This window comes from Cyprinus carpio, chromosome A1 (assembly GCF_018340385.1).
Source record: "Cyprinus carpio isolate SPL01 chromosome A1, ASM1834038v1, whole genome shotgun sequence".
In the NCBI taxonomy this organism is placed as follows: Eukaryota; Metazoa; Chordata; class Actinopteri; order Cypriniformes; family Cyprinidae; genus Cyprinus; species Cyprinus carpio.
In genome coordinates, this window is record NC_056572.1 from 19,794,096 (window position 1) to 19,821,620 (window position 27,525).

Below are 27,525 nucleotides of genomic sequence, written 5' to 3' on the forward strand. Positions count from 1 at the left end.
TTTTCAACTTTAGTTAGTCTGTAATGTTGCTGTTTGAGCATAAAAAAAGATCTGCAAAGCTCAAAGTCCAAGAGATATTTTATTTAACAGAAATCACTTTTCAAAAACTACAACGAACACTCGTTTGGACTACAATGCATGATTTCCGTGATTTGTGATATCACAAAGATTGACGAATGGGACGAGACCTGGTTGAGCTGCACTAGAGAAGGCAACAAGTGTTATAACTATGTCGGAGACACGCTAGTGTCCCCAAGGCAGACAAGCTTAGAGCGCTCAAATTGATTTGATTTTGACGCAATATTTACACTGACGCTCACAGCAGGCTGCTATGGTAAGGGGTATGATATTTCCCGACCAGGCGCCGAGTGCTGCCAACCACAACACACACTGGCCCAGCTAACCAATCACAGCACACACTGGCCCAGCTAACCAATCACAGCACATCTCATATTTCAGAAGGCAGGCCTTCATTTGATACAGGAACTATTCCAGCCGTTCATGCCAGACTGGGGAGAGAGGTATTGTAATAATATAAAATATGTGAAAAATAATGTGTTTTTCGAACAACCTAGTATGAGAGCCTGTTCTAGTACACCCCCAAAACAAAATCAAGACCTTGTAAAAGAGCATAATAGGACCCCTTTAAAGCCATTATCGGCCGATTCCGATATTGGTCCAATAATATTGTGCATCCCTAACTTAATTCAATCATTTACTTTAATAAATAAAAAAAAGGTAAGATTTAATGATAAGTAGTTTACAACAAGTAAATTAATAGTTAGAAAATAATAGTTGAATTAACTTGACCTGCACTGGCTTCTAGCAGGTAAACAGATGTTTTTTTCATGTTTCAGACAGAAACAGCCGAAGTGAATGTAGACATAATAGTCAAAGCTGTATAGCAAAGGGCTGTTCAGAAAACACTTACCTGCTACAGCGCAAATAATTTTCAGCAAGAAGTTTAAACATAAAATAGGCATTACTGGGACATAGAAAAGTGAATTCCGTTTAGAGCTGTGTGCAGACAGTACACTTCCAGCCTTATGCAACTACCTACATTGCTATGTTTGAATTCATATGCCTGGTTAGCACCTTTCTGGACCCAGACACCCGGAGAGCGATGGGAGAGCAGGCCGTATCTCTGGCGAAAGCAGTGAAATACTCCTCAGCTGGCACTGTGGAGTTCCTTGTTGACTCCCAAAAGAACTTCTACTTCTTGGAGATGAACACACGTCTGCAGGTTTGTATGTGCATGATTATGTTTAAAACACACCCTTTTTACTCTGTTGAAATATATGTTTTTGGAATGACGAAAACCACAAGTAGTTAATCAGATTATAGCCTATTTGGGTGGCTTTTGTATATCTTGTTAAAGTCAATGCTGAGAATCACTGCTATTGATGAACCTTATGGAATTGTTAAGTGATTGTGAAAGAGAGAGAGGGACCTTTAGTTTATCATATTTAACACTTTTGTATTGTAGCCTTACATTTGCTGTGCAATTTGTCTGAGGCACTCATTAACAAGACAGACGGCCTTAATGAGAACTTCAACAGCGTTGTCTGCTGTGACCAGTAGAAAACTGTACTTTTAAGGTAGAATTAAATTAAATATGAAGGTCAATTATATATTAAGGTCAAGTACATTAACAACTCTGACACTAATATAACACAGAAAACCTCTCAAAATTAGAAAAATGTATAATGTAATAAACAGATTACACATTTACACATTAAACATTTAAATGAACCCCTTATTGTCCCCTTATTTTGGCAGTTATAAGATCCAGAAAATCTTTGTAGAAAGGCTTCCATAATTAAGAACTGTGATCATGCCGTCATTAAATATCAAGGCCCCTGTTGTAAATATGACAAAACTGATTGATCAGGCTTTTTTATCAACAGAAACTGGAAGTACATATCAGGGTTATAACTGTAACCCTGAAACTGAAAATGACTGAATAAAGTATTTGAAATAAAATGAATGTTAACTGAATTAAAGTATAAAAACTTTCCAGTCTGCTGGTTTCCAAGGCGGCTTTTCTCGTTTGAATTTAACTTTATGTACTAATATTGACAAAACACACACACACAAAAAATTACTAAAACCTTACTTTCAAATTAAAATGAAAACAGAAAATGAAGAAAAATTCTTTAAAATATTAATTAAAACTCTTATCCAGATGTATGAAAATAATAATTCAAGTTTGAAGATCTGCATAAAAACCAAAAAATGTTAGAAAGAAATATAGTTTACGTCTTGGTTTTTGTAATAATTTTGATTGTAGATAGATTATAGTAATAATAATAACAATAATAATTTTATTTAATTATATATAATTTATTTAACTATATATATATATACATACATACATACATATATATATAGTTAATTGATCCTGCAGCCTCCTTGAAAGGGAGTGGACCCTGGTTGGGAACTACTGATTTAATGTGTGATGACATGATCTGCATTTAAAGAACATACATGCAGACCTAACCTAATTAATACAACAGGAATTATCTAAATTAGAAGATCTCAAATGTATTACGTGACACATAAAGAAGAACACAACCCAGGATGACTGCTTGGAGAGATGACTTGACCTCATGTCCGTGCAAGAGCACCACGGCTGAAAGTGTCAGAGCACATACACTATCTAGTAAGTTAGTATGTTGATCTTCGTCATTATTTCACTTGCCACCTGACTAGAACCCAGAGCCACAGGACATCAAAGTGTCTATAAAGCTCATTAGTGTGGACCTCCAAAGGAAAAAACGCAGAATGAGGAAGGGTAGCATGGGCAGGAAAAGGGTTTAATATTTCCGCTCAGGGTTAATGACTAGTTGTTAGCGGTGCTGTCTGGTTAACGTGTCTGTTAAACACCTATGTAGTGTTTGAGTGTGTTTGGTGAGAGGTAATTGGTAGCCTTTTAAATGTGATGATGTATTCCAATTTTTGCTTATTTCGGTAAAATGAGATTGACACAGCATTTAAAGTTCTGTTTGTAGACAGTTGCTCATGTCCTGAGATGTTAGTAAGTTTGTCTTTCTCTCTCAGGTGGAGCATCCTATCACTGAGTGTATCACAGGACTGGATCTGGTGCATCAGATGATCCGCATCGCAAAGGGCTACAAACTCCAGCAAAAACAGTCTGACATACCCATAAATGGCTGGGCCATCGAGAGCAGAGTCTATGCTGAGGTAAACCAACAAACAATCAGTGACTAAAGTTCTTAGTATTTCTCAAATCAGTGGTGGGCCAATATTTCAAAATGACCGAAAATCAACAGATAATCAGGAAAGCTGCTGGGCATATATATATATATATATATATATATATATATATATATATATATATATATATATAATATAAATATAAATATAAAAATATAATATACATGTGTAAAAACAATATGATTGTATAAAATTATATATAAAATTATATATTTAAATATACCCTCCCAATCAAAAGTTTGGGGTCAGTAGGATATTAATGCTTTTATTTAGCAAAAAATAATTAAAAAAGAAAGAAAATACATTTTAAAATGTTACAAAAGATGTCTATTTCAAATAAAGGCTGTTTTTAACTCTCTCATCAAATATATGACTAATAAATAATTATAAAATGTTTAAAAAAAATCAGATGATCTCATGATCTGGACATGTTATTGACAGATTTGCCCACATATTTTTTCCTGTCCTGTCCTATTAAAAGATTTGTCTTCATGATGATGGATTATCTGCCATAAAATGACATTGAATGCTTTAAAGTTCAGCTTTAAGATTTTCCTCTGCTTTTTGGTTTAAAAAAAGATTAAGTGGGATGCACAGCTTTTTCACTCCCTCAACAGATCTGCTTAATCCTGGACTCACCTTAATCCGTGTCTAAACAACCTGTCTTTTGTGTGTTCAGGATTATTATAGGCAGACATTTTAATAAGCCTGAAAAACACCTAATCAGATGATGAGAATATTGAATTCATCTATATTCAGTGAACTGACTCCAACCCAGTGTGGGTCTTGTGTCTCATGTCATGTTAAAATCTGCCCGCATGACCCAGACTGGATGGGAGAAGTGTTTATGCCCGCCAAAGAGGAGAGAAACCAGAAAGGCCATCTTAACTCAGCTTAACTGAGCCACAGTTTGAATCGAGTTAAGACATAAACTTTAGGGACAGACACGTGACCTTTTGTTTCCTGTGTTTTATTTGAGAACTAATATTTCCTCTCTTTATCTCTCTCTTTTTCAGGATCCGTACAAATCATTTGGTCTCCCCTCCATCGGCCGGCTTTCACAGTACCAGGAGCCACTCAACTTGCCCAATGTTAGTACACGGATCTGTTTAGCCCATTTTTTTCCCCGTTCTCTTGTGAGTGTTTAGTGGAGACTGGGAACAACTTCAATCACAACCAATCTAGAGTGATGACACTTATTTAAAACCTTTTTTTTATTTGCCTGAGAAAAAAATGTGATCGCTTGACATTATAAACTATAATTGGTATGATTTGAGGTATATTTGTTTCCTTTTAATCCTTTGAATGTAAATCGTATTTATTTTATCTCTGTTTGTTTTAAAAGTTGTATTCTAGTTTATTTTGCCAAAAACCCAAATTTTTCCTAAATCAAGCCATATAAAGTTAAAACTTTAATATCATTAAACAAAGATAATATATTTTTACTTTAATGTGTGCTCATATTTGATTTATAGTGGGTAACATTTTATTGGGGCAATTATAACATTCTGATTTCAATATAATCAAGCCTTTTAATTGTAGGAATAATACTATATATATATATATATTTAGAGAGAGAGAGAGAGAGAGAGGAGGTAAATATATATAATAAGATTATTATTGTTATTATAAAATAATTGCTATATTAAATACTATTCGTAACAGTAATATTTCATATGTGTATATAAGAATGATCCAAAATATGACAGATTATTTTGACGTTGTCTGCGAGTTAAGGACAAAGGAAAACAATCCAGTCCTCTTTATTCTACATAATTAAGTGTGTTCAGGTGAGAGTAAATGTGTTTGTGTGTGAGATTCACACATCAATCAATACAGGAAGAACAGGAAGACACGTCCTCTTCAATGAAAGATCACTGGTTTCCGGAAGCTGCTCAGGACAGGATGAGCAAAATGTTTTGATTTCAGAAACACACAAGCAAAGATATACACGGATGAGGTTTAAATGTCTAAAGAAAGCAAACATCACTGAGGATATTTACAAATTATTCTTTCATTTATAGGCAGGGCCAAAAAGATAACATTGTGTGATGTGTTCAGTGGTTATTAATAGTTTTGTGTTCCGGTGATTTTTGCCTTAAAGATTTGTTTTGAAAAATCACATGAAATGCAGTGCACGCTTTTTGTGAAGAAGGCCATATGAATAAAAGACATACTGCAAAAGCTCTTTAAGCAGGCCAGTTCATGCATTGTTTTTGGGAATTAGATTTTTGATGATTATTGTTATTTTTCTTTTCTTTCAAAGGTTCGAGTGGACAGTGGAATTCAAGAAGGAAGTGACATTAGTATCTACTATGATCCCATGATTTCTAAGGTAATAGAAGAGTAATACAAGACCATCTTAAGTCTCATTTCATTTCAACTGTCAGACTAGTCCTCTGATTTATTATTGTTGACGTCGACTAGCTGGTCACATACGGTAAAACACGTGAAGAAGCTCTGAAGAAAATGGAAGAAGCACTTGATAATTATGTCATCAGAGGTAAATTCCATAAGTAGGCAGAAATTTAGTGCCAAAATAGTTCAAATGCACCACATTTCATTAATTTCCAGTTTTCTCATTCGCACAGGTGTGACCCATAACATTCCTCTACTGAGAGAGATCATTGTCCACCCTCGGTTTGTGTCTGGTGATATCAGCACTAAGTTTCTCCCGGAGGTGTATCCTGATGGGTTCAAAGGTCACATGTTAACAGCAGGAGAGAGACGGGAGCTGCTGGCTACGACTGCGGCTCTTTATGTAGCTGCACAGCTCCGATCTCAGAAGTTCCTGGGAGATCTGAGGTGAGAGACCGATAGGGGGGCGTCTGCATTACACACACTGACACCTATGGACACTCTTGTCATTAGTTAAACAGTAGTTCACAATCATCACCATTTCCAAGTGCTCTATGACCATTATTAAAGGAATAGTTCACCCAAAAGTGAAAAATTTGCTGAATATTTACTCACTGTCAGGCCATTAAAGATGTAGATGAGTTCACGGGAACAGATAATAATGCGTAATAAAGAATATTCCAAAAGGATCTTCTCTCCTTGAAGCTGTTTCAGTTCCGAATATCTGCATCAGTCCAGTATCTCTCTGTGTGCTTGTAAAAGAAAGCTTATGCTTCAGGGGCACCATGTTCCATACTTTTCCTTATAATGCTGTGTAAATCCACCTATTACTTTTTCAAGCATTAACACAATATACCAGGTAAAATACAAAGTAAAGACAATAACCTCCGAATGTACAAACAAACAGGAAATGCGCTTGGCCGTAATCTGCTTACAATTGAAGCCCAGCAGGCCAGCGTACAACACTCCGAATAAACATTGAGTGTATGAAACTATCAAACTGCTTTGAAAGTATAACCACAAAAAACAGAAGTTGTATTTAATACATTTAATGTAACTCTTCTTTTACTTCTAAATTAATTTATTGTCAATCTACCCCTTAGACTCGGCTAGTGAAAAAGGCCACCAATTTACATAAAAAAAAAAGATGCAGAGAGGCCATCTGTCTAAACATCTCTCCAGTTTCCCCCTTCTCTGTCTCTTTCTTTTCTCTTTTTTATGTGTTCCACAAGTTATTGGTGGGGGGTGGACTTTCTCTTTGTAGTAAATGCAGCCCACCACAGTGGAAAAACAGTGCATTCCTCCTAATACATTTACTTTAGGTCTCCTAGCTGTCAGTCAAACAGCCAGCAACCAGGTGGTTTGTGTGTGTGTGTGTGTGTGTGTGTGTGTGTGCGGTTGGGGTTTAGTTCATCTGTAGAGGAAAGACACTTTATAGCTGAAAATGGGTACAGTGAGAGATTTGTGATTGACTTAAATAGAGAGAAAGACAGTGTATTTGAAGCACCCATTATGACTAATGAGAAACATTCTGTGTGTGTGTTCCAGGGTGTCCATTGTTCCTGCAGAGAGCAGACAGTGGGAGTTGTGTGTGGAACTTGATAAAGGCGTACACATGCTGGGTGTGTCTCGGGCTGGAAACAACTATACAGTGAGTGAAATTGTTCAAAATATTACATCTCATGTCACATCTTAGTAGGAGCTGTGGTGCAAGACTTCATACATTAAGTAGTGCACTTGTCCTGTGTACGGTCGTGGAAAATTCAGGAGCCTGTCCCAGTATCTCGGACCATAGACAGGGAAGCACCCTAGATGAATGGCCAGTATATTATGTTTTATCTATGTTTTTTATGTATGTTTTATTATTGCATTTAATTTGGGAATGCTCTTGCAAGCTTTCTGTTGTTTATTTTTTTTAAATATATTTTTATGGGCCTTTTATGCACTTTTTTTTTTTATAGATAAGACAGTAGAGAAAGATGACAGGAAAGCGCTGGGAGGATTCTTTTCTTTTCCTTTCTTTCCTTTTTTTCTTTTCTTTTCTTTTCTTTTCTTTTCTTTTCTTTTCTTGTCTTTTGTCAAGCTAAGGCATTTTTCTGGGGCTCAGGTGGTTGACTTACAAACTTTTGTGATTCCAATAAGCAAACATGTCAGATTTCACGCAGTTTCAACAAATATTGTCCTCATTAAATCATAACTCATGCTGCTTATTCAGATGATTTCTGTGAGAAGGTATGTTCTCTGCTTCTGTTATAGTACTCCTAGTGAGCGCTTTTGCTCTCTCGCTAATGCCCATGTTCTTTGTGCTGGTATTTGCGTTGAAATCAATCCCTCAACTCTTGAGTCTAAATCACTTTAGGATCTGTGTGTCTTCCTATTCTGTTACTGAAAGACCCTCACAGAGTGGCAGCTCTCACACTTTCCCTAAGACGTCACTCAGTAACTGTGTGTTTAGACACCTGTGGCCCTTCAGTCAGGGATAAAAGGAGCCTCGGGGGTTCAGGGGCCTCACCTGATCTCTGTGGACCCCTCTCTCTCTTTCTCTTACAGCTGAGGGCTGGATATGTGTTTCTCTCCCAGAACTGCACTTCAAACTGGACCCCCTGCTCCTGAGAGGGCCCTGGAGGTTTCAGTGTCCCAGCCTGCTTTGGGAATGTAACTGATTATTCAGAACTGTTGTTTAGACAAGTGTTTGAGGGCTGAGGGTAATCAGTTTGACCAGAGACACTGGTTTTAAGAAAAGACTAACATGAAACCCCCCACCTCCCCTAACAGGCATCAGGTGGATTTGGGTGCAGAAACTACTGACTGACCTTACATGAGTTCAGAAACTTACATTTGATTTCTTTGTCTTGCTGTTTCTTTCATACAGATCAGCTCAGGCCTTTTCCTGTGTAACTCAATTATAACAGACTTTGTTGTCCTCCATCTAACTCCTACTGTGTGTGTGTGTTTGTTGGTTTAGGTGGAGATAGATGGAGAGAAGGTTGAAGTGTCTGGAGAATGGAACTTGGCCTCAGCTTTGCTGCCCATCACCATCAACGGCAAACACCGGAATCTCCAGGTTGACAAACATAAATATGCATACGTAGGGAATAATTGACTCTTATCATTATTGCAAAGTTATGATGAATTATTGATAAGTAATGCACCTTAGGTGGTAATATTTACACCGTGGTTGTAAATACATTTTTCAACTGTCCAATCAGTCCAGCTGTCCAGAGGCCACATAAGGACCCAGATTACTGACCGGTCCACTTAGTCAATCAAAGCTGCCAAAATATACTAACAATGTGGAAATAAAACTGCAAAATAACCATTTATACAAATACACATATACCTTTTTTTTTTTTTCGCTCTCGAGATTTGCGACTGCTGTTTTTAATGAATACAATGTATTGAATCCTTATCGGGTTATTATAAAGATTGCTGTTAAATGTCACATTTTTATTACTTTACAGCCAAAAGAATGGAGGTGAACAACCACACTGTTGCGCTTGCTTGCAATGTTGCATTGTTCAGTTATTGTAGTGAATCTATTAATCCCAAAATGCTCCTTCTTTTGTCATACTGTATGTAGCTTTATAAAGTTTGATTTATTCTAATGAATGTTTTTGTTCTAAACAGACTTCTAAACTAGGAAAGTCTGATTCATTCTAATGAATTAATTTGTCCTACACAGGCTCATTTATCTTTGGAAAGCCTGATTTATTCTGCTGAATTGCTGTGTTCAAATGGTTCTTGTAAATGTCCAAAATGATTGAGAATTTCGAGTTCCTACATGGGATTTCATGTCTTCATGAACTATGAAGTTACACAAATTAGGGAGTATTTTTAAATTAGTTATTTTTTTCTTCTTTTTTTTTATTTATTTATATTTAGTATAAATGTATCCCTTTTAGTTTGATGTTGTAACCTTAATTGGGATTGTTCATTCATTAGATAAGCCCGTAATATTATTGGATAGAGGCACAGAATAGAGGACTACACTATTGCACAAACATCAGTCACCTTTGAGATTACTGGCCTCGCCACTGATCCAGAGTCAGTTATTCAGCTTATTACGCAGCTCTTTGGAGTTTTTGATTCTGATTGATCAACTGCATTGTGATTTTTCTTTTTTCCGCTATAAATTGACTAGCATCCCAGACAAAATCAATGTCATGTATTTTTTTTAATAAAAATTTAAAATATTTGTTTTATGTAAAATAAATCCCTTCAAGGAAATTACCTACTTTTTTTACAACATTAAATTTAATATTAATTATGGAGCCTCGCACATGGCATGCAGGAAAAAATAGTAGGCTAAGTCATGCACACGATTTACTGTTTCGTTCCCTCGATTTATAAATTGTGCGCACGATTTACTAATTCATTCCCTCGATTTGCTAAGTCATGCACGATTTAGCAAATCAAGGGAATTAAATAGTAATTGTGTGCACATTTTAGTACATCAAGGAAACAAATTAGTAAATCGTGCGCATGTGCGGGGCTCCGTAATTAATAATGTATAAACAATTATTTTATTTTTGATTAACAATGTAGTAACTTTATTATAATAGAATGCATCATGATGAGTGTGTTTATTTGTATTTTACAACTGCTTCAAACATACTCATCCAAACAGAATTTAGAGTTGGAACTATTTGTATAGTTATATCCCTTATATACTATTTACATGTATCCCTTAGTTATACTATGGTTACCTATGTTTTCTTTGACCCTAAAAACCTGCTGTGTGTAGAACTATTTTCTTATGGCACCTATATGCAGCTGTTATGAGGTCATCAAACCAGCTGTGTATTTAATGAAATGAATCAATACACTAGAAACATGTTGGCAAGTCAGAACTCACCGTGTGAAGAATTCACCATGGCTGTGGTATAAGCAGTACATTAACACACATTGTGTTTTACTGTTTTGTCTCTGAATGCAGTGTCTGTTGCGGACAGCAGCTGGAGAAATCACCCTGCAGTATCTGGGCACTTCAGTAAGTCTTTAAACAAGCACCTCGTAGTAGCATGAACTATATATCAGTGGTTCTCAACTGGTTTTACTTCAAAACCCAGATTATGGAGATGGTGGCCTAGCAAAATCTATCATATTAAAGTCAATCAAATTGTTCTTCGATTTTAACATTGGACTATTTTATTTAGTTTATGTATTATTTATTAAGCAAATAATTGTCCACAGCACAAATGTTCAGATTCACTCTAAATTAACTCGCATTTAATTTTCAGGTCATATTTTCTTTTATCTTGCATACTTTTTATGTTTTTTCAGTATATAACAGATGAGGGTCCTTTTTAAGGATGAGCATGCCAAACCAATGCCAAACTACTACTATTTAGTTTTTTCCTGTTGTCCAAGACACTGTCAGAAACATTTTTTTTGTTTGTTTGTTTGTTTGTTTGTGACCCATCAGTTGAGAACCATTGCTAATATGAATGTTTTTAAAGACCGTTCTAGTCTCAGATGTGTCTGTTAGTTATCTGTCTGTAGTCTATCATCAAGTATTGGTTGTGTGAGTCGTTCAGTAGCTGATAAGTACCATTATGACTGAAATCACACCAAGGATAAAAGCTATAATGTAAAAAGATACTGTTTTAATAATTGTTCTAATTCGGGAATAGTGAAGTCCACATCACAGCTATAATGATAAAGACACAGAGAAATAATAGCGTTTCCGAACCATTTTTTTAAAAGTATTATATAATAATTTAAATGTATATTATAATAACAATAATAATAATTCTCATTTCAAACTTGGGAAGATGGTTGGCGCATGTTCCATTTTTAAATGCACATTATAAGTGACTCAAACTCATAGCACTTGCATAGATGGACTTCATGTGGAGCAGCATTTGCTGCAAACAAAGACACTGAAAACACTGTTATCAGTAAATATAAATTCATAAATAATGAATTATATAATTGCAACACAGTTTTTGTGTTAAACCATATCACGTTCTCAGGCATTGTTAGAATTAATAAAAAAGTTACTGGCCAACTGGCGAGAAACACTGTTTCACATATTTACCAGTGCTGATTTTACACACACTTGGAGCTTGGTAAGTATTCATTTTAGGCTCTGGTTAAAGTTATTGTTTTTGTTTTGAACGTACCTTAAGACTATATGTCCATGAGCCTCTATGGTGTACCGCATGCTGGGTGATACATGCTATATAATGTCACTCTCAGGAGTGTGTATCCTGTCTTTACACGCCAGTCGATTAGCCAAACACGCAAACACACAGACTCTCACACTCAGTGTGGCCAAAGCAATGCACAGGTGTCTTAACCCAACTACAAATCAACCCAAGCTGTCCCGTCTTTGTTTACCCAAAGCCACCTAAACAATCAGCATCAGCGTATCACCAGCTTGAACAAACAAACAAGGTCAAAAACACAGCAACTCTGTAAAAGAAGAGGAAATGCCGGCTTCCAGACTGCACACGTGTGTGCTTCATGGGGGGTCTCGGCTTCAAAGATCTTCTGAGGGGTTTGTTTCAAAGTTTCCCTGGGGTCACGGCTATTATGGGATGCCTTCCGTTCATTCTGTGTTAACGGGACAGTGGGGCTGTGGTCCTCAGCGCTTGTCTGTTTCTCCATCATGTCCGGCAGAAACCAGAGTTTAACAGTTTTCAGAGTTTCCTCCTGTTAGAAAAGTAATATAGATGTTTCTTCTCAGGAATGGCACTCAGAAATGCTGTGAGACCATCAGTAGACTACCTCAAGCCTCAAACCGCCTTTTCTAACCTAATTTATGAGTAAAAATTTATTAGTGAGTACCAGAAACAGTATCATGCCTTTATCCTTATTATTAATAATCAAAACTTTATCTTGACCTTATAGGCTGCATCCCAAATTTGCATATTATCCATCTTAAATGGTATGCAAGATTAGGATTAGTGTGTCCCAAATCCAGGTGAATTGAAAATGATGTCAGTGGTGCCAGGATGGTATAATGTTTCTGGTTGATTTTTGATGTGTGCATATTTGCATGCTTTACGGGCTAATATCCCCCACAACCCCTTGCTCTAGAATGGAGCATGATTTTGTGACAGTTCACTTTACATTTCTTCAATGTGTGTAGAAAGCCTCCATGTGACACAGCTGTGCAGACCTTGTGCATTCTGGCAATCGGTTTTTTTAAATATTCAGGTGCAGTCTCATATCATGTTTTCTGCAGCGCTTCCACTAGGTGTGATTGGCTTATAACAGACTTTGCGAACCTTGCAGAGGAACACCTCAAACTGTGATTCATCTGACCTTAATTATTCCAGTCCATCTATAATATCTGTCAGTAGCAGATGTGGCATTTTCTTTGAAACTCAGAGGCCTAAGTCTTCTCTTCAGTTTTACAGGTTGTACCTGGAATAGCTTTAGTTTCTTAAAACAGCAATAGAATATGGACTGCTCTGTTTGTATAGAAATGCTCATTTTTGATCATTTTTAAAATATTTAAATTTTACTCACAAGTGTACAGGGACTTTAGTGCACTCAGTGCTTTAGCAGCTTTATTGCAGTCTTCACACATCATTATGCAGCGCAACTATATTCAACTGCGCTGATAATAAGAATGTTTCTCGAGCACCAATTCAGCACATTAGAATGATTTCTTAAGAATTATGTAACAGTGTTACTGAAGTAATGAATGCTGTAAATTGGGCTTTGTCATAACAGATTACAGATCTGCCATATCCAAAGTTCCTGCAGTTTAAAATGTATGTTTCTGAATTTTTAATTCACCTTTTTTACTCAAATTGTTATACTGGTAATATGCCATATGTTTGAGGACAGTAAAAAAATCTATAGTTTTATACAGCAAGAATGCATTAAATTGATCAAAAGTGGCAGTAAAGACATTTACAAAAAAAAAAAATATATATTTCTTGGTTTCCACAAAAATGTGAAGCAGCACAACTGGTTTCAACATTGGTAATAATAAGATTTTTTTTCATGAACAGATGATTTCTGAAGGATCATGTGGCACTGAAGACTGGAGTAATGACTGCTCACAATATTCCTGTTTTTACTGTATTTTTGATCAAATAAATGCAGTCATGGTGAGCATAGAGAATCAAAATATTTAAAAACTCTAACTGACCCCAGATTGTAATGTAATTGATTTGTAATGTAATTTGTAATGATAAATCGTGGAAAATTAGTTATAGTAATTTCAGACTTTTTTTTTTCATTTTAAGTTCACATTTTATATTTCTATATTTAAAGTTCAAATACCCAGCTGTGTTGTGGTACTTCTAAGCACATGCTGGCAAGCACTAAATATTTCAGTTGTGACTTCACCTTGTTGCTCAGAGATTTAGTGATTTGACCCCGGTCACAGAATCATCACCCTTCATTACGTGTGTGAACTGAGCTTAACACACAAGATGTAAGGCTTCCTTGGTTGAATTCCTGGAAAGCAGCTATATTCCCTTCAGAGAGCTAACCAGTGATTAATGAGTGAGCCACCTTTTCCTTTCTGCTAAATATAGCTCAGAAATGACATCGTCACTAATATACAAGGGGCTCTTCACAATGACACGCTGGTCAGGAAGTACCACTGAGGGTGGGAAATGCGTAGGGTTTGTTTACGCTTGGCACTTGGTTCTTTTGGTCCGGACCAAAAAAAGAAATTGATCCAATTATTCCTGGTTTACATATTCCCGTCATTTTTAACACCAAACCTAAAAATACAAAACAAAAGGCACAAAGATACATCCACAACCTGATTGGACAGCATTTTTTATGTATATTTTGCAACAGAACTTACCAAACAATGCTGTGTGCTGGGCTAAATGTGCTTGTTGGATGTGTGTACATATGGTGGTATTCTTAACAGCTAATAACTCACAAAGAGCTTATAGAATGTGTAAAGGAGTCAAAACAGTGCCAGAAATTGGCAGAATTGCTGCACACATGGACATCCGCTTCAAAGAGATGCCTGTCCCAAACTGGCCATGAGCATGAACATGATGAGCTCATATCGCTTGCCATAGTTCATATGCTAAGAGAATGTTTTTAGTTCGTTTAGATGTCTTTGGTCCACGTTGCATTCATATTTCTGTCGAACTGCAGCAGTTTGTTTGGAAGTGGAAAAAGAAGGTCTTGGTCAGTTTGTTTGGTGCAAACCGAGGTTCAGATGGCAGCGTTCACACTTATTCAAATGAACCACATTAACGGAGCAGTCGCACCACAGTCCTTTTGAATCCAAGTATGAACACACCCATAAAAAACTCGTAAAATGAAAGTATCTGGTACTTTTGTTGAGGATGGACTCTGGCAGAACATTGAAACAAGTTTTCAGAAACGTTTTATATATAATTTATGAAGCTTTTTCTGAGAACTTGAACTCCTTGAATATAATGCTGTGAAAATGGTGTGGAGGAATGACCCCCATTGTACTCAAATATTCATCTCACAACATGCTCGTCCCTCCATCCTGTAGTGTCAGTGCCCTGTTCTTTTTGTGACTGTATTAATAAGCTCTTCATTTGCTCTGCAGGCTGTTATGAGCTAATGGCTCTCCATTAGTGTCTGTATGGAGAGCAGGGGGCGGATGCTCTTGGCATACTGCTGCTGCTGTGAGAGGGAGAGAGGTTGTGTGTGTTTGCGTTGGTAATCATTAAATTGACAAAACTGCTTTTCATTCACTGAGCAGTGCGGAGGGCCAGGCTTCACTCGTCTGTTAATTGAATTAGACTGAGCACTGACAGAGCCTTTCATCTGTCTGAGACACACAAAGTGAAATAAACCGCTAGCTGCCCTGCCCAGCATGTGATCGGATACAGATTTGTGCTGCCATCTAAAGGTGAAGATGGGAGGCTATGGAGAAAATCACGAGCTTTTGCACTCTCAAACCATTTCTTAGCTGTTTGTTGTGAGCTGTGACATTAAAATGGGAAAAAATATAGCCTTCAAAAAATAGAAAAAAGAAAAAAAAAGGCCTTGGAACTAGTGACAGATCTGCTATAATATGTGACCCTGGACCACAAAACCTTTTTCAAAATTGAGATTTATATATCATCTGAAAGCTGAATAAATAAGCTTTCCATTGGTTTATTAGGATCTGACAATATTTGGCCGAGATACAACTATTTGAAATTCTGGAATCTGAGGGTGCAAAAAAATCAAAATCATGAGAAAATAGTCTTTGAAGTTGTCCAAATGAATTTTTAATGTATATTACTAATCAAAAATTATGTTTTGATATAATTACGGTAGGAAATTTACAAAATATCTTCATGGAACATGATCTTTACTTAATATCTTTTTTGGCATAAAAGAAAAATCAATAATTTTGACCCATACAATATTTTTTTGGCTATTGCTACAAATATACCCCAGCAACTTAAAACTGGTTTTGTGGTCCAGGGTCACATATAATTAAATATTGGCCACAGTGTTCAGAAGTTTGGGGTCAGTAAGTTTTATTTTTTTATTTTCTTTTTAAGAAATTAAATACTTTTATTCAGCAAAGACACATCAAATGGATCAAATATGCCAGTGAAGACAAAAAATCTTAAATAGACAAAGTAAAAAATCCAAACATTTAAATTATTATACAATTTCAAAATAGATAATGAAAAGAAATGTTTCTTGAGCAGCAAATCAGTGTATTAGAATGATTTCTGAAGGATCATGGGACACTGATGACTAGAGTAATGATGCTAAAAAAATTCAGCTTTGCATCAAAGGAATAAATTACATTTTACAATATTGCTGTTTGTTCTCTAATTTGATCAAATAAATTCAGCATTGGTGAACAGAAGAAACCTCTTTCAAACCTCTAGTGTGTGTTTCTTGCTTGACTGCATTCAGAATAAATGACTAATTTTGAAAGGCAGTCAATGAAAAGATGCAGTTACAGCATCTAACACCAGGGCCTAATGGGGTCATTATAACCAAATAAACCAGCACACTTTGTCTTTTACATTCTTTACACAAAAATAACAAGAACCGGTGAAAAGCAGTTCCAAACAGAAGGAAGTCTAAGGAGTTTATAAATCACTCCGATGCTACAAAGAGCACTTCAGAAGATGCATTACTCATGTGGGTTTACCAAAACTTATGAGATTTAAAAAATTAGTCAAAGGCAGTTAAGGCAAAAAAATTAAATATACATGGGCACAAAGCATGGGTAGATTCTGCAGCATTTCCAAGTATCTGAAAGCCCTGCAAGCAAGTAATTTTCCATAATTTTCTTGGATGTGCAATCTTCTGTGATTATTATTTAAATAAGCATACAAGGCTATAATTTGGTCTGAATAAGATATAATGTGCACTAGACTTTATATTGTTAAAAAATAAAAGAAAAATTGGGGGAAATGTGTTTGTGTGTGTTTGATGTTCTTTTGGAGTGTCTCATTAACTTGTATTATATGTTGTTTGTATAATTGAGGTCTATGTGTAACCGTTTCTCTGTGTTTCATGTGCTCAGTTTAAGTTGCGTGTGCTGAGTAAACTGGCAGCATACCTCAGTAAGCACATGCCAGAGAAGATTCCAGAAGACACCAGTAGTATCCTCCGCTCTCCAATGCCAGGATCTGTGGTGGCTGTGTCCGTTAAACCAGGAGACAATGTAAGTCACTTACTGGAAAGAGTGCAAATACACTGCACAATCAGTAGAACTAGATTTCCCCCCATTTCCCTGTTTAACAAATGGATTCACATTTAATTTGGATTGTTCAAAGGGTGAAATAATTGTTACTTTTAAGGAAGCTGAACCCTAAATATTTCACACAAAAACAGTGAGATAGTAGTCACATGTCAGTCACTTAGAAACAAGATGAGAAAGAATACATTGATATTGGCAATAAATGTAGTATGTAAGTACACTTTATCTTGTGTTAGTTCATAGAGTGATGGTTCACCAAGAAATGAAAATGCCGTCATCATTTACTCACCATTACCTTCATGCAGCAAAAAGTACATGTGGCTTGTGTATCATTTTCCTAGTTCTCAGATCAATTTGCTTAATAAAAAGGCAGCCTGATATTGAAGCAGTTGAACAGTAAAAATGCCCCTTTTACATTGGTGTAAATGGAAACATTTCCGTCACCCACTTAACTGGAGTATATGAAGCACTAGATGGCGCACAGAAAACTTAAACACATAGGTATGAATAGCAAGAGTTTGGAGTTTCCAGTGCAATCTGGCTAGGCATTTTCAAAAAAATAAAATAATTAATATCATTATTTCAAAGAATAGTTCCCCCAGAAATGAAAATTTGCTGAAAACGCTCTCACCCTCAGACCATTTAGTGTGTTTGTTCATGGGAACAGATTTGGAGAAATTTAGCATATCATGTGCTCACCAATAAAACCTCTGCAGTGAATGGGTGCCGTTTATGTGTGTGTTTATAAGTAACAAACTCATCAAGACATTTTTAACTTCTAATTGTTACTTCTGGCTAATTTTGACCAAAACTAATTACACGGTGTAGCTTTAAATACGGAGTTGTTTTTCAAACTTCCAGGTGTTCATTAAATGATCTCCTTTTGTGTTCCACAGAACAAAGAAAGTCATACAGGTTTGAAATGACGAGTAAATGAGGACGGAATTTCTGTTTTGAGTGAACTATGGCTATAAATAACGTGATTTGCATTAGGTTGACATCATCTGTAAAGCTGACACTGCACTTCAGTATGACAAATGTCCGCACCTGATTTCGCCACTTCTGTATCGATAAGACAGAAATTAATCCTTGTGGATAGAGGGAACCAGTTTTATATATATATATATATATATATATATATATTATATATATATATATATATATATATATATATATATATATATATATATATATAATTTATATGATATATATATATTATATAATGTATATGATATATATAATGCACAGACCGGCTGGGTCTGGCTAATACATCTGAGCCCTTCCAGTAAAACATCTCATTCACTCAGCAGCGTCACACACACACAAGAGCACTGCAATGAAGAGCTCTTACACTGATTAGTCACCACACACACACACAACAGAAACTAACACACCACCTGATTTCGGCACTTCTGTATCGATAAGACAGAAATTAATCCTTGTGGATAGAGGGAACCAGTAATTCCTCAGTGCTCGCTTATTTCCATAATCCATTTCCCTAATGGAGAGTTTGATAGATATAAACAGAAGTCTCTTTTATTGATTTTGCTCTCACGTTACAGTGAGCTTTGTGCGTTTGTTAACTGTTATGACTCTTCTAATGCATGAGCCTTTATGAAAATTATATTACAATATTCCCCTGCTCTTTGTGCTCAGGTTTTATGTACTAGACCTGCAGAAGTCTATGAAATATTCTATGAGTCACGTGTTTCAAGAAGTTATTATAAAGTACTCATTGCGGAATAGCTGTTGTGGTTTATTGTTCTTTGGTGTTCTGAAGTTGCAGAGGGACAGGAGATTTGTGTGATTGAAGCCATGAAGATGCAAAACAGCATGACCGCAGCTAAAACTGCCAAGGTGAGCTCATACACACACACACATACATAAGCTGATATATAATCCTCCTCACTACTCTGTGCATCATAAATCGATATATGACATAAAGAACACACTCTTCCACATAGCTACATTACAGTACCCAACACCACAAGGGAGAGAGAGAGAGAGAGAGAGAGAGAGAGAGAGAGAGAGATAGAGAGCGGGGCCGTGGCCCATTATCCACACTGACCACTATCCACACTATTCTGACCAGACCACTTAGCTACTGGAAAAAGTCTCTCCCTCCTTGTAAGACTGCTAAAACCAGATTATGGTGTTTATGGTTCCTTTGATAGATGGCTGGATATTTCATTGTACTTCATGTCAGGATTGTTATATTTAACTAAAACTATAACCATAAAAATCATTTTATGTGAAACATTTTTACATATATATATTTTTTTTCCAGATAGTGGCCAAGACATTTCTTATTTGGACTTAGTTTGATTGATGTATTTAATGTACTAAAAGGACTGAAATTAATAAAACAAATTAATAAAAAAAAATACAAAAAAAAACTATATAGACGTAAATAAAACGAGTAAAAATGACAGCAATTACAAAAATGAAAATGAAAATGCAAAATATAGAAATCTAACAAATTCAAAACATTAATGAAAACTATAATAGTATCTCTGTGATACTAAAATAATGCAGCTTCATTCAGCATGTGTGTGTATTTTTCTTAAAATACTCAAGGTTCATAGTAAAGTTTAGAATCACTTAAGCATTAACATCGGTTGTATCCTAAAAGTACTAAAATTAATAAATTATAATTTATAGAAAAAGAAAGAAAGAAATTACTTTAAAGTTATTCTAGGGGCCCGCAGTGTTGCCCTAACTGAATCATCCATATGCATTTGTGTAGGAAGATTTGTACAGGTGGTTGTAAAGATATTTCTTGTGTGATTTTAATTAAACAGTGTTTTCTATTTTTCTTGTTAAATATTTTCTCCATTGTTTCTCTGAAGTTTCCTGTGTCCAGTGTTTGATTGACATCTCTGACTGACTCAGATGCAGAGTGTTTGGACTCTCCTAATAGAATGTGTGTTATTGTTCAGGTGAAGAGTGTGCACTGTAAAGCTGGAGATACAGTCGGAGAGGGAGATCTACTGGTGGAACTGGAGTAGCAGATCACCTGCAGGTTCTGAAGATCATCAGTCGCTGTGGATGAGCAAACAAAGACACTAGTAGAGCAGATGGAACATTCCTCCATTTGTTTTCCGTTTTTTCCCCCTCATGGTTTTACTCCTTTTTTTCATTATGACAATAATGTTTCCATCTGCCTGGAATTTAGCTGGATTCTAGTGAAGGAAATGTCAAAACACTTATGATCTCTTGTGCCTTGGTCGTCCGTTGGAGGTTTTATTGTTTCACATGGAATTAACCACACATCAGCAGCAGTTTGAAAGCATCTTTAAATTCAGTCAGTGTAAACTGTGGACACTCCCTTCCTGTCTTTCTCTGCTCTTTGTGTACATTTAGCATTGTTTAGAGGAAGTGCTTTGAATGCTTTGCATTGCTGCAACTCATTTTTAATTATTAAGTCATATTATGCAATGATTTTTCAGCTCCATGATTATTCAAACATAATGGGCCTATTCACTCTTCATCTTCAAATCACCACTCCAACACTGATCTATTTAAGTGTTTCCATAGAACTTGTACCTCATTTCTGTCATCAAAGGCATTAAACTCCATTTGTGATTATTTATGCACAAGTTGTTCTTAGGTCTGGAGGTGCACTGTTCAAACAGTTAATTTGCTTGAGCTTTAATTGTTCAGTCTTTTCCTCTCTTTCTTAAATTGAGAAATCCAGAGGAGCGGAGCATTAACAAGGAGAAGGCAGATATGATTACTCACAGACTATCAGACTGTGGTCAGGCTTGGAGGAGGCACTGGAGCGGTTTCCTGTTTTTTAGTACTGAGCCATTTACAGTAGATCCACTTTCTGTCTGTATTTGTTTTGAGAAAAAAAAATGTACGTGTTACAATAAAAATGGGATTAATGTAAACATTTCAAGTGCTCTTGATTGCTTGAAGCCTCAGGCTTGGAAAGGAAACACAATAAATGCATTACTGAAATGAATAATTTGATTGGATGCTGTGTGGCAGCAGCTATTTCCAGAAGAGAAATAGACACATACAACATTTTTTTTTTATTTAGCAACCTTTTTCTCACATAAATTTAACAAATGTAAACAAAATAAGTCAGTTGACCAAGAATTTGCCTCAAACTGGGCCACCTTGTGTAGTTTCGGAATGTATGATTGCTGCATGTTGTCTCCACTGTAACCTGGTTTCCTGTTATTGATGTACAAGACTGAGAGAAGACAAAGAGGATTGATTTCGCTAAAAAATGTACTGCCTGTGAGTGTAAACACAACGGTTTGATCCTTCAATACCCCATTTGGTTTGTTAGGAATAGATTTAGACTTGCTTATCGTCGCAAGTGACATTAATAATAGGATTTTATCTGAAAATACAACATGTAGCAATCATAAAATTAGTGTGATGTTGCATGTTTTACATACAAACATGTTTGTTCTTCACTCTGAGCTGTTTTAGTTCAGCAGTGGCTGTCAGTGTAGAAACTGGATTGCATTGTTATGGTTGTGCTTCAGAACGGTCACAGCTCTGACTGTGGCCTTGAGCTGACAATACACTCAGAGACTCCACCCCACTGACCTTTGACTTTTCTCAGTTGCTCACATAAGAAGCTTTATGGCCATAATCTTTCCTGTAGCCGCTGTGAGAGAAACCGCTTCCTTGTTTTATTCAATACTGTAAAAAATAGAAAAAACAAACGCCTTGAACCCGGACAGCACTGTACTGGGTCGTCAGGTAACACAGTTTAATTCTCCTCAGTGAATCCTTTCTTTTAAATACATTGCATGCAGAGATTCAACCTTAAACTGGACTTCATCGAAGGCCTCACACTGTAGTGACTCTCATGACCAGTTCGCGGTTGCTGTTGCTGGTCTGTCCGCGTGGCTCCTGGGGCCTCAGGTGGTGGCTGAGGAGATGAAGGATGTTATAAGAACAGTGGTGGTCTGGCAGCGAGGGCTGCCCATTGCTGGGCTCAGATGAGTCCTGCGGCTCTGTCGTGGCACCTGCTGCCAACGGGACAGAGTTTGTGGTAGGGGTTGCGGTGGCTGCCGCGGCTGCTGCTGCAGCTGCAGCCATGAGGGAGGACGTGGAGGTGGAGGCTTCACCTTCCGTGCCGGTTGGCCCAATTCGGTGCGTCAGCGGCAGAGAGAGGGTCCGGAATGTGGCACCGGTCTTCTGATGCTCCTCATTGTCTTTCACCTTGTCATAGTTCAAGACTTTCCACTGCTGATTAACAGCCTGCCAGCGGTTAAAGATGCGAAATACGGAGGGACCTTCGTGGACAATCAGAGCTAAAAGAGAAGAAAAGATGGATCTGCTAAGTGAGGAATAATGTACAGTCAGGCAGTGTCATAAACAAATGGGTCCGCCTAGGAAGTGATCCCATTTGCTGAAAGTCTTTTTAATTGGTTCTTTAAGGAAACAATTTTCAGCAAGGGTGCATTCATTTGATCAGAAGTGACAGTAAAGACATTTAGAATAATTGCTTTTCATTGAACTTTCTATTCATCCTGAAAAAAAGTATCTCAGTTTCCATAAAAATATGAAGTAGCACTGTTTTCAACATTGAACTTTTTTTTTTGTTTGTTTGTTTTCGCAGGAAATCAGCATATTAAAATAATTTCCGAAGGATCATGTGAGTAATGGCTGCTTTGCATCACAGGAATAAATTACATTTTATAGTATACTCACATAACATTTTTTCATTTAAATTGTGATATGTTTCATAATTACTGTATTTTTGTTCAAACAAATGCAGCCTTGGTGAACAGAATAGACTTTATTCAAAAACATTAAAATAATCTTATTAAACTCACAGTTTGGACAGTAGTGTGTGTTAACAATTAGTGCCTTTAAATTATGCACTTAAATCTTCTGCTTAGAAACAATCACCCTAGCAACAAGACAGTAACTGCAAAAATATTACAGTAATATTAATATCTAAGTACTCCGTTTTTGTTTTTTTGTTTTTACTACAGTTTACTTGCATACCTGATACGCAAGATGGCGGCAGTTGAGTTATGTTTCTTTAAAACATAAGACTCTATGGTGTGACAATTGAGATATGAAAGTAGGGCTGGTTTCAGATGACTGGATAACCGGAAATATCACTCTATTGAATGGGAGGATTGACCAGTCAGAACCATGTGTTCCAAAGAGCCGTGTAATAACTAGTAGCTAGTTACTCTCACACTAAAACACATGAGCTTCACAGATAAAACATCACAATATAAAGAGTTCTACTCTCTTCTATTTCAAAACACTTTTACTATTACTCAATTACATTTCCCAGGCTAAAATTTTTTTTACTTTTTACTCCACAATTAATTTAGCTCTCCAAAGTGCATAGGTCATCATGACATTTTACAAGCCAATACTGAATTAACGTTTCAGTAACATAAGTACATGATTATTTAAAATGACTACTTCATCAAATAGTGCACCACTTTTCTGTATTTAATTACGTAAATTCTTAAATCCAGTGTAATTCTGCTATGAGTAAACAGTGTGTGTCTTGAGGCTACAATGTTAATACAGAAACTTTCCCCACACTTGCAGAAAATGGTTTACTTCGGCATTTTAATTGCAACATTTCAAATCTCAGTGACATCATGGATCACGGAAATTTGCAGTGCACGGTGAAGAACGCTGGAGAAACCAAGCTCAGTCTGGGGAGCAGACTAAGCAAACAAACACGGTGTGATATAGATCAGGAAAGTGTTGAGGTGTTGTCAATATGATTTCTTTGTACTTTTACACCTCCAGCTTGGTTTAACACACCATTGAATTTGTTTCGTCAGAGATCCAAATAGAAAGACAACGGTGATCTGCATTAATATTTTATGTGACACTGGGTTTCCCTCTGAATGTCTGCAAGAGCTCTACACTTCTTTTTTGCACAAGCGCACCAGACTGCTACTATCTTTCCCCTCTTTCGATTTTCACTCTCTGAGCTCTGATGACAGCTTTTAGTTTTTTTTACAATCCAGCTCTCTGCGAATGTTAGATTACGAATGCTTGTTTCTAGTGGAGTTGAAAGCGATCTCGGATGGCTGTGAAAGGCTAGTGCCCTCCCTAGAGCCCTGCGGTTCTCCTCTCACTCTAGCTGCTCCACAATCAATGAGGCACACCACTAACACACATTATCACTGAAACACTGCAGACCACTAAAACAAGCAGCGTGTGAGAAGGTAATAACAACCCACAGTTTTCAATAGACTTTTCTACAAGAGCCTAAGCCAAAGTCCCAGCCTTGAGAAAACTATACAGTGCTGGAAATGCACTGAATTTGTTTCAAAGTTCATATCACATCAGTCACATTTGTTCGGTTAAATGTGGGGGAAAGCGCTAATCCTAGAGTTGATGCTGTAGTGGTTACTGTTATTACTGAAGTTTCTATACACAGAACAGAATTAATATATTCACAGTGGCATTTATATGCAGCAAATATGTACGAGTTGAAATTAGGTTGTGGGGGAGTTTATTAGCGTTCCAGTATCATGAAGATGCTTATTGCTGCTGCTGCAACCTGATTTTCCAGACTCTCTCTTTCTCTCAGCCACTCTTCCCTAGTGGAACTGCACATCCTCTCATTACAAGGAGAGAATGTGAGATGTGTATTGATTTAACACACACATTTTCCTTGAGCTGAGAGGATAGCTGAAGGAAATTCCCAGGGCAAAGCTTGAATTTTTATCAGCAGTTTATTCTGCTGTAGTGTGGGATTTTTTGGCTCCCAACCAGTCCCACAGTGGATGGGAACAAGGTTCGGCTGTGAAAAGCCACTTTGCCACTTGTCTCTTCTCTTAGCTTCATTCTCAATCTTGCTCTCATTCTCCTTCATTTTTTGTCCCCATAGGACTTTCCTTTCAGATGAATTTATCTTATGGCAGATGATTTTAAACCAATTACTATAATTAGGTGCAAAATTACATCATTGTAACAATGATCGTAGCTACGAGAAGGAGGAGGAGGGAACCGGCGAACATTTAAAAAAAAAAAAACTTTAATAATCATAAACAAACATGAAACTAAAGTAAAAGTGGCAGCCCCTCACAAACGACTGCCGCATAAAACATAAAACATAAAACAACAACATAAAAACTCGCTCCGTTCCCACGGCTCTCGGCCCCGCCCCACACGTCACAATCAAATTTCAATGTTAAACCGAAGGCTGTAGCAACATTTCGTCCCACCAGCAATCTTGAAATGAGCTGCAATATTTTGGGTAATAGTGACAAATAATAATATATTGCAAAATAATTAAACTTTTTTTATTTTATTTTAAAAAAAAATTATTTTTTCATTGTCACAAGAAGTAACCTCGATCTAACTATTATTAGTGAACCCTATTCATGCAGTACTTTGGATAAAACAGCTAAAGAAAATATCTCCGATGATGACACTCCACTTATGAATCTTAGTGACCATATAAAAATTATTCAGTGTTGTTTAAATAAATGTTGGCAGCAAATTTCTTTTTTTTTTAAACTTTGTATTGCATCACTTCTCATTACTGCCACCTTTCCATGTATCATTTATGTTATATTGTATTACTTATTTGTAACCACAGACACAATCTGTAAAGTCTCCTTGCATTTTTCACATCGATTTTTGACACAAATATGCAGAAGTCTGTGGAATAGATTTTAAACGTGGTAAAAATTCTCAAACAGAGATTAATTCATCAGCATGTATCCAAAATACTGTATAAGCACACACACATTCAATAGAAGCATCGGCTAAATGAATACATGTAAATGCTGTGCGATACATTGCTCATAATATTCTTAGAGGAACTGATGCCCCCTTCCTGTCGGGAGGGGAAATAATAAAAGGTTAATGCTATTCCCAGTGATAGTGTTTTCAATGAAATGATCGCCTTTAGGCATTATCTCCATTTTCTCCACCTAATCAGACAGAATGGACTCTTGTTCCGTTTCCCTCCCAGTCTGGCTGCTTATTGAGACAGAGCCATACATCATGGTGAGAAACTCCTGAGGAGCTCTGCCATTGATCTACAGCACACGCACGCGCAAATGGATGAGCCACTAAAACAATCCGAACATCACTATTGTTCAGCCTTTTTCTTGCAGTAACGATTACAGCACTGCTCTGAGAAGACCTCATTATTCCCTCTGAGCCACTAGAGAGGCGAAACAGCCATTCCACTTCAGGTTCTACAGCTTTGTGATGCCCATTTATACTGCAGGCACTAGGCAGCAGATATTTTGCATTGCAGCTGTCATATGTGGATGGCTGCAGTTGTTGACGCTCTTGTTGTAATTTTCATTTGACTTTATGTCCGATCTGTGAGTTGTCTAAACCTCATACATACATCAAACTGCAGTTTTAGTGCAAGCCCTCTCTCCAATACCTGTGCATTTATTCAGATGCTTACATGCATACAGCAGCAGAATACAGTTGTCATTTGCGAGTATACAATAGTTTTGCATACACAGTTTTAGGTACCACTTTACAATAAAGTTTTGTTAGTTGATGTATTGAACAGACAATAAACAATACATTTATTACAGTATTTATTAATATTTGTTAATCTAAGTTAATAAAAATACAGTTGTTCATTGTAAGTTCATGTTTATTCAAAGTGCATTAACTAATGTCAACAAGCACAACCTTTGATTTTAATAATGCATTAGTAAGTGTTGACATTAACATAACTAAGATTAATAAATGCTGTAGAATTATTGTTCATTCTTAGTTCATGTTAACTAATGAACCTTATTGTAAAGTGTTACCAATTTTGCTTTAAAAACAGACTTGAGATGCAGTCACATTAGCAAAGTTTCAGCAAGATTTTGCAAGCAAAAAAGGCTCCATTTTCTATTGTCTATAGATTTTTGAACCAGGCAGCTTTCTTTTGGTCACTGCACCACATCTGACTGACCAACCAAGCCTGATGCAAAATCAGCATTGAGGATCTTTAGCTCTTACATAAAATTCCAGATTGCATTGATTCTATTGAATTTACTGGATTTTGTTCACAAAAGTTGCCTGAACAGTGCTAAATGTGACTGCCTTTACTATATTTTTATATTTAAGGGCTTTTTTTGTGTATTGGTTCAGTTAAAATCAATAACAGTGTTAAGTTCATCCATTTGAAAAAAGTTCAATTCAGCTATAAGCAAATCTACAAAAGGCAGCAATGTCATTATTCAGTTCAATTCAGTTCAGTGTTGATTCAAGGGGGTTGTCTAGTCACTGAGGTCTTTGCTGAAGATCTGTTCTGAGGGCTTGTCTCATTGAAGTATGATATGCTGATATGAATGTAATCGTTTTAATTCCTGAATGTGAATCGG

General features: G+C 36.5%; 2 protein-coding genes across 4 annotated transcripts in view; one reads left to right on the forward strand and one right to left on the reverse strand.

Annotated features, from left to right (window-relative positions):
• The window catches only part of LOC109069271 (propionyl-CoA carboxylase subunit alpha), a 52,454-nt gene extending 31,343 nt beyond the window's left edge, over positions 1-21,111 (forward strand). The window contains exons 12-23 of the mRNA XM_042756904.1: positions 1,093-1,243; positions 3,061-3,204; positions 4,254-4,328; positions 5,504-5,572; positions 5,665-5,740; positions 5,829-6,042; positions 7,144-7,246; positions 8,561-8,659; positions 10,532-10,585; positions 17,042-17,182; positions 18,998-19,075; positions 20,158-21,111. Coding sequence (XP_042612838.1) covers positions 1,093-1,243; positions 3,061-3,204; positions 4,254-4,328; positions 5,504-5,572; positions 5,665-5,740; positions 5,829-6,042; positions 7,144-7,246; positions 8,561-8,659; positions 10,532-10,585; positions 17,042-17,182; positions 18,998-19,075; positions 20,158-20,226 — 1,273 coding nt within the window. The 3' untranslated portion in view covers positions 20,227-21,111. The remainder of the gene's footprint in view (positions 1-1,092; positions 1,244-3,060; positions 3,205-4,253; positions 4,329-5,503; positions 5,573-5,664; positions 5,741-5,828; positions 6,043-7,143; positions 7,247-8,560; positions 8,660-10,531; positions 10,586-17,041; positions 17,183-18,997; positions 19,076-20,157) is intronic.
• The window catches only part of LOC109069270 (E3 ubiquitin-protein ligase MARCHF4), a 45,993-nt gene continuing 39,494 nt past the window's right edge, over positions 21,027-27,525 (reverse strand). For 2 of the 3 annotated variants that reach the window (XM_042756908.1, XM_042756920.1), the window contains one exon: positions 21,027-22,497. In XM_042756908.1, the coding sequence (XP_042612842.1) occupies positions 22,031-22,497 (467 nt within the window). In that variant the 3' untranslated portion in view covers positions 21,027-22,030. The remainder of the gene's footprint in view (positions 22,498-27,525) is intronic. The other variant, XM_042756914.1, reaches the window with a different exon arrangement.